At 43.5% G+C, this 12,126-nt stretch overlaps 1 protein-coding gene across 3 annotated transcripts in view; it reads right to left on the reverse strand.

The window, feature by feature from the left end:
- Positions 1-182: 182 nt before the first annotated feature.
- drp2 (dystrophin related protein 2) overlaps positions 183-12,126 on the reverse strand; it is a 105,100-nt gene continuing 93,156 nt past the window's right edge. For all 3 annotated transcript variants that reach the window (XM_037779980.1, XM_037779981.1, XM_037779982.1), the window contains 4 exons: positions 7,344-7,599; positions 3,848-3,965; positions 2,497-2,583; positions 183-2,072 (listed from right to left, as the gene is read on the reverse strand). In XM_037779980.1, the coding sequence (XP_037635908.1) occupies positions 2,053-2,072; positions 2,497-2,583; positions 3,848-3,965; positions 7,344-7,599 (481 nt within the window). In that variant the 3' untranslated portion in view covers positions 183-2,052. The remainder of the gene's footprint in view (positions 2,073-2,496; positions 2,584-3,847; positions 3,966-7,343; positions 7,600-12,126) is intronic.

Raw genomic sequence — 12,126 nt, forward strand, 5'->3', positions numbered from 1 at the left:
GTTCGCGCCCCGTGTTCACAACGTTGAGTCACATTTTCACTGTACAAACGTAGTCATTTTTTAAGCCCAACCATGTTGTTTTTTCCCCCTAAAACTAACTGAGTGGTTTTGTTGCCTAAACCTAAGCAAGTGTTTTTATTTAAAGGGACTGTTTGTAACTTCTTACACGTATAAATCATTGCAGGTCGGTGTCCCATGCACGCTCGCGTGTGGCTACGTGGTTCAGATTCAGACTCCAACACAAACTACACGGAAGCACCAAAACCTCAAAGTTTTATCTAGTGAAGCCCGTCTTGCAAAACAGTGTTGACTCTTCCTACTTCGGCAACAAGCAACAAGCAATTTCTGATTCTTACATAGAGTCCCTTTAATTAACAACATTAATCATGTGTTTACTGCGACCGTAAGGTGACGCCGAGAGGGTCTGACAAAGCGTCAGTATGTGACGAGTTGGGATGAGAACGTGTTGGTGGCTCACAGACACACACTCCTGATGCAACCTCCGTCCCTGGATGTAAAAACACAATGACACAAAGAAGTCCAGAAAGACTCTTGTTATGGATTCAGTTTGATTTTAAGGCATTCAATGACTGTGCTATGTTTAGAACAGAACGCACCCTACGACCCCGATACGATGAGGGCAGAGCCATTCCAACCACTCGTCTTTCTTCTTAAATCTAAAAAGCAATTAAGTACGCATTAGCGAGGGAGAACGAGGCATGTAGAATCAATAGCTATAGTGTTCTTTTCAAATCTACATGGAGAGGAGGGATTACTAAGGATGATGTCAGTGTAGGACGGAGTAATGGTGGTGTGCCTTATCCCCCCCCCACCCCCCCGTAGTGTCGGGAATTGGCCTCGCAGAGAAGAGAAAGAGAACTTCAGCCTTGAGGCACTTTTGCCTGGAGCTCCATCCTCCTCTTTCTCTGCACACAGCGGGAGGAGTTCCCACAGTGGACGCCTGCATGCTGATATTTATCGGCAGATATTTCCTCAACAAAAAAGCCCCAGTTTCAGTACAAATTGGCTAAAAAAAACAAAACTGAGAGCGTGTCTAAATCCCGCGAGCCAAAGAGATGAAATGGATCTCCATTTTTTATGGAAGCGTCTGTATTTTTTAGTGATGCAGCACGGCACGTTATTGATCACGCTGGGAGCCATTTGTGCACAATGAGGGACGGGTGTAAATAAGGAGCGTGGATGTAGCAGCATACGCGCGTGCGTGCGTGTGTCTGTATGAGCGTAAAGGGCTCACTTAGGGAGAGGCGAGCGATGAGAGCGACAAGCAGTTTGAGAGGATTAGAGGAACACAGTGTGTGCATACAGAGGCGCTGTGCTAGCGGGCACTTTGGCTGTCTTAAATAAATCATGGATTTAACTGATGATGTGTCTTTCTCTTTCTCACAAAGTAAATAAGCTCGTTGTGGGTGCTGTCAACTCCCTGACAATCTCACCACGCAGCCACATGAGATGCAGTCGGCCCCAGCCCTGATCTAGTTTACTCTAGCGAGCTTTAACGCGCCACCTCCCTTCGAAAAACAAAAATAACAACCGTGATAACACATTCAAGGAGGAAAGAAAACATTCTGACAAAACAAGGGGATATTCTTCTTTTTCCTTTTTGCATTTTGTTTTTTTAACGTTCTCCTCGAGGAAGGTCCAATTTGTGCTGTGGACGTATAAAGCTTCACACCTCCTAACGACTACACAGATACTGGTAAGCACAGTGTCTTGGCTGGGCTTGTTCCTTTGCTTTAGTCTCTCCCTGACCTCCCTGTTAGTTTCCTTTGGCTCGTTAACGTGGTGTCGGGCTGGCGCCGCTGAAGTGGTGAAGCGCAGCCCGGCCAGACGGACGTCGGCGTGAGCCTCTAGCAGTTTTGCATGAAAAAGGCTTTTAGTGCACAGATTCCAGTGGAGGGTTAGCTCAGGGTATCATAGCTGCTGCAGCGGTCGCAGGGCCGGCTGTGCCGCGGCCTGACCTCAGCCGTACGGAGCTCCTCCCTCTGCCGTCAGGCGTTCCTTTCGCTCGGCTCCTCCAGGCCCACCCGGTGGTTAGATGTGTGAGGTGGTGCCTGAAATTAGGAAACAAGAAGACGAGTAAAAGCTTTTACAATTTTAAAAAGTGCATGCACGAGGCTGAGAAAATGTTATAACCGAGGAGGCTATAATTATGATAATCCCTTTCTTTGTTCAAGTTACAGGCTTTGGACTGCCCGGCAAATTGCATTTTAAATGCGACGGGACAGTTTGCAAAGTGTGTGACAGCGACGCTCTTCTTTCTCCTCTCTCTGCGCTACTGTCTCCGTCTCTCTTTATCTCACTCCTCCTCCTCCTCCCTACCATTTTAATCTCCCCGTCCCTCCTCCCGACTATCGACCCGCAGCAGTACATATTTGCTCTCCTCTCCATCTCTCACTCTCCCGCGGGTGATGGAGGAGCAAAGAGTCTGTCTGTGAAGCGTGGGCTGCTGCTGCTAAGGCTGCTAGCTGAACTCACCCGGTTCTGAAGGGAAGACGTTTCTCAGCTGCTCGATGACTTCCTGGAGCTGCAGCACCGTATCCTGTTCATGATCCATATCATCTCCTGACACACACACGCACGCACGCACGCACGCACGCACGCACACACACACACACACACACACACACACACACACACACACACACACACACACACACACACACACACACACACACACACACACACACACACACACACACACACACACACACGCACACACACGCACACACACACACAAGGTTACACACCTCTATGAATGTCGAGGCGGGGGATTGTGGGAGGGGAGGATGAATTGTTTCTAGGGCCGGGACGATACACTTATAGGCCCAGACTAGGGATGCTAATTTTGAAAGATTTTCTTAACCGATAACCGACCCTCGTTAACCGATTATCAACCGTTAACCGACAAGATTTGTGCCTCGCATGCAGCGGTGTACCAGCTGCAGGAGCACAACAGATATTGGTTGACGGGAGTCCCCAGTTCACCGTCCGGAGCGTTAACTTAGCAGCTACGATGCTGCGTGTAGTGTCGCGGACATGCAGCCACTTTCCCATTAAAAGTCTCCACCGCACATTTAGTTTAGTTTAGCAGGTTGTCAGCTGTGTGTCTGCCCGGCGTAACTTTAGCGAGTGTCCAACAAACAGTGTGTGTGTTTGTGCTACGTCAGCAGCTCTAGCATTGCCGGAGGCTTCGTGCTCACCGCCGCACACGTAGTCTGCGTAACTTAAGCGAGTTTCCAACAGACCGTGTGTGTGTTGGCGGTGAGTGTGAGGTTGTTGGTGGCGTTATAGCTGTGAACGTAGGTGTAGCAGTGTATACAGTTTATTTGTCGGTGAATAAATGCTACGAAACTACAACTCCTCCGCTCCGCTAAAGCGAGCTGGAGAGACCAGAGCCGACTTCCTGTATCCTGCAACTTCGGCTCGCCTCATATCGCCTTCGTCTTGGTTCTCGCATTTGAACACAACGCAAAGACTACAGTCGACGGCCGATTTAGCACGTACGTTCTGTGCCTGCGTGAAATGAAACGGCGGCGTGTCCTGTATTTAAACATGCACGTGATACGTAATTAATAGTGGAAAACAAACATGAAAGTACATTTAATCATAAAAAGTATCTGAATCGGTATTAATATCCGTGATTCTGCCGTTGTCTTACTCGGTTTCGGATTGAATATTTTGCGGTATCCCCCGACCCCTGGCCTTGTTTTGGTTTTTGGAAACAGGATATGACGTCACGTTACTCAGACTACAACAATATAAAGTGGTAACTTCCTTTTACTTCCGCACAGACTCAAATGGAGAAAATATATCGATGGTCACTGACCTGCTGCTTCGGTGTCGGTGGTCTCTCTGCTGGCCGGCTCCCCGTGGTGACCCCCTCCGGACACCGGAGAGGACAGGGTGGACGGCTCTGATCCGTTGGCCTCCGAGTCATCTTTGGGCTGTTTTTCAGAAAAGAGACTGATCATCATTCAATCCAAATAATCGCTCATATCCATCATAGTTCAGGCTACGGAGACTTTTAGCCTCTCATATAGTAATGAATGTGATAGTTAATGGCACTCAGCCAGCAGCCCTCCGCTGCCATCCCTCAGCAGAATTATATAAATATAAAAAGAATTTGCCCGACAGCTGTTACACAAAACCATCAGGTTAGTGTGATTTGTGCTTTGATAGGCAGATAAAACAGAAAGTGACACTGCACACAGCAGCATTAATGCAGACAAGAGGTAGTTGGGGAAGGTCTCAAATCACAATCAAAGATGAATAATGTAACTCTGGAGGATATATCACATCATATGCACCATCTTTTGTTTTTTAGCAACACAGCAGCAATACTCAGGAGGTGAGTAGGTTCAGTAGTTGCAGGGAAATTGTGGCGTCTGCAGAGATTGGGAGGCGTTCATACGTAAACTACAAAAGCAGAATTTACTGATTTTATTTTTTTGAGGAAATGAAATGATATTTGTCCTGGGAGGAAAGAAGAATATATTTTCTTTTTTACCCAGGGATGTGTTCCTCCTCCTCCGTCTCTTTACTCTCAATTTCCAAGTCTTTAACCTGATGAAGAAGCATCGCGTCCCTCCTTCTCAGCGTTGTTTTCCCTCGTCACTCACTCTTTTCTTTATTCAGTAACCTGCGTGTGTAATTTACATCTGAACTCCCACAGCTAACAATTTAATCTTCCTTATTATAGTAACCTAGTAACTGAGTGTGTGTCAGTCTCAACCTACTCTCATATCCATCTCTTTCTCGCACCTTTCCTTTAGACTGCAGTAAATCCTTTTATATATTACGCTCCGAGTGTCTCAAAGCTTATCCTCTTTCTATACCACACTCTCTGTGTTCCCATACTACTGGTATTTCCGTCTTAAATTTACATTTTTCAGAAGCAGTTGTTATTTTGCATATTTTTTTTTTTACTTGTCCCTTCTTTGCCTTTTTAATACTTTGTGCTATTGATATGTATGCACTGTGATGCATACAGAAGTTAAAAGACTATTGAACTTGAGTCTGCCTGTGCTCTTTATTTCAAGCTGCAGCTACGGTTCAGTGTTTCCCAACCTGAGGTCCGGGTCCCCTTGGAGGGGCGCCAAAGATCACAGGGGGGTGCGCCAGGATTTGTCTGCTTTGAGGTTGTCGATTAAAATATTTAATTATGATTAATCGCATGATTGTCCATAGTTAATCACTATTAATCGCAAATTAATCACAGTTTTTATCTGTTCAAAATGTACCTTAAAGGGAGATTTGTCAAGTATTTAATGCTCTTATCAACATGGGAGTGGGTAAATATGCTGCTTTATGCAAATGTATGTACATATTTATTATTGTAAATCAATTAACAACGGCAGATATTGTCCAGAAACCCTCACAGGTACTGCATTTAGCATAAAAAATATGCAGCTGTCAGTGTGTCAGTGTGCTGACTTGACTATGACTTGCCCCAAACTGCATGTGGTTATCATAAAGTGGGCATGTCTGTAAAGGGGAGACTCATGGGTACCCATAGAACACATTTACATTCACATATCTGGAGGTCAGAGGTCAAAGGACCCCATTGAAAATGGACATGACAGTTTTTTCCTCACCAAAATTTAGCGTAAGCTCGGAGCGTTATTTATCCTCCTTCCTGACGAGCTAGTATGACATGGTTGGTACGAATGGATTCATTAGTTTTCTAGTTTCATATGATGCCAGTATCTTCAATCTCCAGCAGCGATCAGGCTCAAAGGGAATTAGCAGATTACAGATAACAGCAGGAGCCTGACCATGCAAGGCTTTTTAAAACGGGCAGTAAAATGTTAAAATCAAGGGCAGAGAGGATTGGAGTGCCTCTCTTAGAACGTGTTAAAAGTCTGGCAGCAGAGTTTTGTATAAATTAGATTTATACAAATTGATTACAGCCTCTTTTTTTTTTAACATTATTAGATAAGGCTCGCTACCGCTGGGGCCAGAAGGGGTAATTTAATTATTTCTGATTTGGAGTCGTTCAACTGCAGGACATCCAATTCTTAATTTCAGCACACCAAGCGGTACCAGGCTTTATCGGGGACATACAGTTGCGTATCATCCGCGTTGCAATGAAAATCGATATTATATCTATACATGGGGACGCCACAAAAGAGAGGAGAGCAAGAGGAGAAGGCATTAACTAGAGGAAAAAAACACTCAGATACTCCTCTTTAAGCTGCTCAGCCACTTATATATATATATATATATATATATATAAATATATATATACATACCACTGTTGGTTCATGGGAAGATGGGATACTACTTAAAAATAACTTTTACTTTTTGATCCATCAAAGTAAATGAGTATTGTGAAAGGCTTTCATTTACTATTATTATCCTCCTTTATTTGTAGATTTATTATTCTTAAACCTGCATTTCTTCTTTTACATCCCAGGTACAGTGTGATATGGAGGATAAGTAAAAGTACAGAAGTATTAACAGCAAAATATACGCATAAGTATCAAAAGCACTCAGTACAAAGATTGCAACCCTCCAACATTTTACACAATGGCTCAGAGATATGTTGTATTTTATTAAGTTGGAGAAGATCCGGTGTACTATTAAGGGGTCAGCTGACAAGTTTTCATTGATTTGGCAACCTTTCCTTAGTCGTGTTGTTAAAAAAAAAAAAGTACTCAGTGTATATAACGACTAAAAAGTGTTATATTATTATGAATATCGTGGCCGTACTGATTTCCCAACCGCAAAATACAGAAATATTTACTTGGAGAAACTAATCTCACAAAGTGTCTTCAGAATGAAAAACAAATCAATTCCTTAATTATGATAAAATGCCTTTTCAATAATACACCAAATGTCTCTTCAATAATTATGAATAAATGCTTCTTTAATTAGAGTAAAATGCCTCTTCGATAATAAGGAAATGTGTATAAAGGGTTTGAAGATAAACCAAGACTTTTGCATGAGCAGCACTAAGGTCTGTTCTGACGCAGGTAACCTTAATATTCACTCCAGCTGGTTTCACAACGCTCAAAATCAGAGAAGTTCAGACAGTAAAGAAGTCTTTAAAGGGCCTAAAGAACAGAGTTTTCTGGCTGAATCTGCTAAAATGAGGTTTGCATTAGTTCAAGGAAAAGATCAGAACGCCCTGAGTGTGCAGTTCCCTCCTCTCGTCATCTGAATAACTCTCAAATCAACTCAAAAGATAAAGTTAATCGGGGGAACAGGACTGCTACAATATCATACTATTTGATCACTATTATTGCTGTATGAATACTGGCAGCAACTAAATGTATTTACACTACTCAACTCTCTCCACCATGCCTCTCACAGAGGAGTACCTGTAGCAGTAGCTCCCTGAGCCGGCGGAGCTGGGACTCCAGCTGCTTGTTGTGGTCCTCCAGGATCTGCATACGGGTCTCCAGGCGCGTCTTGTGTTGCCGGAGGACCCGCGCCTCGGCCAGTAGCTCCTCGTCCTGCTCCTGCCCTCCCTCCGTGGGTGAACCCGGACCGCCCTCTCCTGCCTCAGTCAGCATGGGGACCGACGCCGCCTCCTCGTGCTTCCACTTGAGCCTCCTGTACTCGCTCTGCAGCACCCTGAGGAGCACAGATGGAGGAGGAAACAGTCAGGCCTACATACAAAACATGTAAACACATCCACCTGATGCCTACACATAATGATCTGACATGAGTTAGAGGCATTTCACCACACGCATAAATACTAACACGTAAACACAGTGCAGCGAGGGGCTAATGTATTGTTGATAACGTACCACATGGAGAGCAATCATCTTCATTTAAGCTGCAATAAATCACTGTCTTCTATCTCCTAATAGTGTGACACTGAGGGCATCAACTGATTATGCACTGCGCTGTGAAGCATTATTAAAAAAGCTGCACATATCACAGTGTCATCACGCCCAAAATATCCAGACCAGTGGACCAACCCCTGGATTTACTTCCCACAGACTCCACCGTTGTATGTGTAATAATAATAATGATTACAAAATTAACACGTTTTTCTCCTTTAAAGGAGCAGTGTGTAGCATTTCGGGGGATATAGCATTCATTATTATGATTTCAGTGGTGTATAATCATCTGAAACTCTATTATATCTACATAGGGAGTGGGTTATCTTCACGGAGTCCGACATGTTGCACCGCCATGTTTCTACTAAGGTTGGACCCAAATATGAACTATTAGGTTATTTGTTCTTTGGGCAGGTCATCGATTTTCCATTTTAGTATTTGTATATCAAATATCAAATCCAAATCCAAACAACAGTTTTACCGAAAGACACGCGTTGCAGCGCTATGCCGTCGATCTCAGCCGAGAAAAAGGAGAAACGTCTGGTTGAGTCCTTCCCGAGTAATGTCATCGAGACCAGCCGAGAGCCCTTGTCGCCATTACTTATGTCGTATGTGAGGCTCGGACCAAAAAGGGGCTGAGAGGAAGCCTCCGCAGGCTGCGTTACGCATGGGCTTACTGTCGGGATTGGCGGTGCGTAATTCGCTGAGAAAGCAGCATCAAAACAGCGCTGTCTAGGGGGGAAAGGCCCCGCAAACATGACTTTGAGGTACGGCTACACTCGCTGACACACAGAGGGATGAGGAGAGGAAATGCTTAGTGCGGACAAAGCAGCCTCAAAAACGGCGCCCTTTAGGGAGAGAGGGCCCGCAAGACACTGAGGCGTGTGAGAACTCATCATGACACATGAAGCCTCTGAACTGTGCTGCTTTATTGACATGAGTCCGTGCTGCCTACTAACCGAGAGGTTAAAGTGCGGAGGGGTACTCAGTTGGTTTCAATCTGCAACCACACCGCTAGATGCTGCCAAATCCTACACACTGTTCCTTTAAATTGTTTTTCTTATCTTTTTTTTTTCTTGTTAAAGCTGCAGTAGTCAGTATATATATTTGGCATCATTGGGCAAAAATCCCATAATAACCTTTCAGCATATTGTAATTCAAGTGTTCTGAGAGATAACTAGACTTCTGCTCCTCCTCATGGCTCTGTTTTCAGGTTTTAGAAAATCTAGTCCGTGACGGGAGACTTTGACCAATCACAGGTCATTTCATTGAGAGAGCGTTCCTATTGGCTGTGCTCCGGTCATGTGACCGGTACTTGGCGTTCCTTCACCAGATTTCACAATGGCTGCGGAGTCACAAACTTTCTCATTTTACAGCTAAACCGTGCACTACAAGATGATTCTGAAAACATTTGAGGAGAGAAATAGACATTAACATAACAGAATATTGATTCATATTTGATCAGCGCTGCCTAGTTTGACCATTTGGTTGAAGTTCAGAGTGATTGACAGCCGGCTCTCATAGACGGCAGCTGGACAGCAGACCTCAGATCAGCTCTTACTGCTTGTTTTCCTCCGGTCTGTGAAATCTTGCAGATGCTGTTAGGAGCACCGGAGGACACAGAGGAACATGATTTTTTTCAGGTTACCTGTTTCATGTTCTACTGTCACGATATAGCAACCGTTTTATAAAAATAACTTTTTTTAATCGTATTTGCTCCAATCTGCCTACTTCAGATTCAAGGGAAAAAAGCATGAAGTATCAAGCAGATAAAACAATGTAAAGTCAGCTGTTAAAGAGGAGCCGGAGTCTGCAGGACGCCAAGAAGAATAAGAAGAAGAAGAAGAAGAAGAAGAAGAAGAAGAAGAAGAAGAAGAAGAAGAAGAAGAAGAAGAAGATTAAAGGTGTTTGATTCTGGTATTTGATGTTCAGGTATGAGCCACATGAGAGCCACAGCAGAGGGTATAAACTGAGCTACAGCAGCCACTACTACCGTCATAAATAGGGACAACAGAGCACACTGCAGTGTCATAACTGAACTGGGTCAAGGTTTCAGACACCCAAAGGGCACAAGTGTATGTGTGTAAGTAGTTGGATGTCGCTGGATGTCGCTGTGTGTCGCTGTGTGTCGCTGTGTGTGTGTGGAAAGGTCACAACCGAGTGGAAGACAAGAGAAAATTATTCCTATGAATCATCAGGGCTGCCTCTGGTAACTCATTAAGTGGATAGGAGAAATGAATTTGCTTCATTTATGTAAAATGCCTCTTAGCAACTAGGACACAATATATTCATATTCAAGCATTAACATCTCAATTAATGCGCTGCAGAGATGCTTTAGACGACTTGTGTCACGCCAGTCAATTCACAGTGGACTCTTCCTGTCTCTTCTGCAGGACACCATCAAACCGTCAAGAGTGAAGTGTTTCCACGGTATCAACACGTTGTTGGTGTGCACACAGAAAATACTTCTTGTTGTTCTTCTTCAAGGCGGTTCAACAGGATTTAAGAGTGTGAAAGTGTTTACAGAAGGTCTGCAAATGGCAGCAGACACACACCGATAACAGTGTAATGCCTCCGGGTAAACACACACACACATATTTGTGTTATTATGCTTCTGGGGGAATTCACTGATGAAAATCACTCCCTGAACCAAACTCTGCTTAATCTAAACCTCATTCTAATCTATAACAAAATTCAACACAGTGCTGACACAAAAATAGCACGTTTTTACGGATGTGATGGAGTTGGTGTTGACGTACGATCTGCAATCGATCTATTACAGAAGGATTAATGTGTGTGAAAACAAACAGCAGTAATGACTTCACCACCTGAACAAATCAAGAGCGGAACCGAGCTCCAGACTCACGTCCTGAAACTAAGGCAGTCAAAGTTAACAAGATAATAACGCGTTAACTCAAATTCGTAGAGTGAAGATACTGGCATCACATGAAACTAGTCATACTAGCTTTTCTCGAAGGAGGTTAAACAACGCTCCAAACTTATGCTAAATTCTGGCGAGGAAAAACTGTCATGGCCATTTTCAAAGGGGTCCCTTGACCTCTGACCTCCAGATATGTGAATGAAAATGGGTTCTATGGGTACCCACGAGTCTCCCCTTTACAGACATGCCCACTTTATGATAATCACATGCAGTTTGGGGGCAAGTCATAGTCAAGTCAGCACACTGACACACTGACAGCTGTTGTTGCCTGTTGGGCTGCAGTTTGACATGTTATGATTTGAGCATATTTTTTATGCTACATTTTTTTTTTTTAACCTTTATTTAACCAGGTAGTACTCATTGAGATTAATAATCTCTTTTGAAAGAGAGACCTGGCCAAGACAGCAGCATTTAAACATAAAAAGTTTCAGACGCCATAAAGATAAAACAAATGCATAATAAATACGTAGCATAATATCATACAAAACACATTAAAATCAAGTCTTTGAAGCTAACATTAAAATGAAAATATTCAGAAACACAGACAGCTCCTGATCAACTCTGCTTCTAGGTCTTTCATTAATATTTTAAATCCATCAAAAGTAATCAGATTCTCCAGTTTCAACATAGCTTGCAGTGTATTCCAGGAGAAGGGAGCGGAATAGCTAAAGGCCTTATTACCTCGTTCTGTGCGGACCTAATAAGAACAGGTCAGACGAGCGTAGGCTATAGCTGCCAGTGTTGGCGCGATATGAGAGTGCACAGATAGGAGGGGAGGATACCAAGAATAGACTTATTAATAAATGTGAGCCAATGTTTGTGCCTCTGCAGAAACAAAGAGGGCCAGTTAGCCTTGGTGTGCAGAGTACAATGATGTGTGAGCACTTCACAGCCAGTCACAAACCTCAGTGCACTACGACAGAGAGTATCTAACACTCGTAAACACCGGGCAGATGCATTCATATAAAGCAGATCCCCATAATCTAGCAAAGGTAAAATGTAGAAGTAACCAATCTCTTCCTAGCCTCAATGGAAAAACAGGCCTTGTTTCCATAATAAAATCCTGGTTTTAGTTTTAGAAACTAAAACTAGGTTTAGGTTTTAGGCCTACGCTCGTCTGACCTGTTCTTATTAGGTCCGCACAGAACGAGGTAATAAGGCCTTTAGCTATTCCGCTCCCTTCTCCTGGAATACACTGCAAGCTACGTTGAAACTGGAAAATCAGATTTTTTAAAATATTATGATGAATTTAAAATATTAATGAAAGACCTAGAAGCAGAGTCGATCAGGAGCTGCCTGTGTTTCTGAATATTCTCACTTTAACGTTGGCTTCAAACACTTGATTTTAATGTGTTTTGTATGATATTATGCTAC

Source organism: Sebastes umbrosus, chromosome 9, assembly GCF_015220745.1.
Source record: "Sebastes umbrosus isolate fSebUmb1 chromosome 9, fSebUmb1.pri, whole genome shotgun sequence".
Classification (NCBI taxonomy): domain Eukaryota; kingdom Metazoa; phylum Chordata; class Actinopteri; order Perciformes; family Sebastidae; genus Sebastes; species Sebastes umbrosus.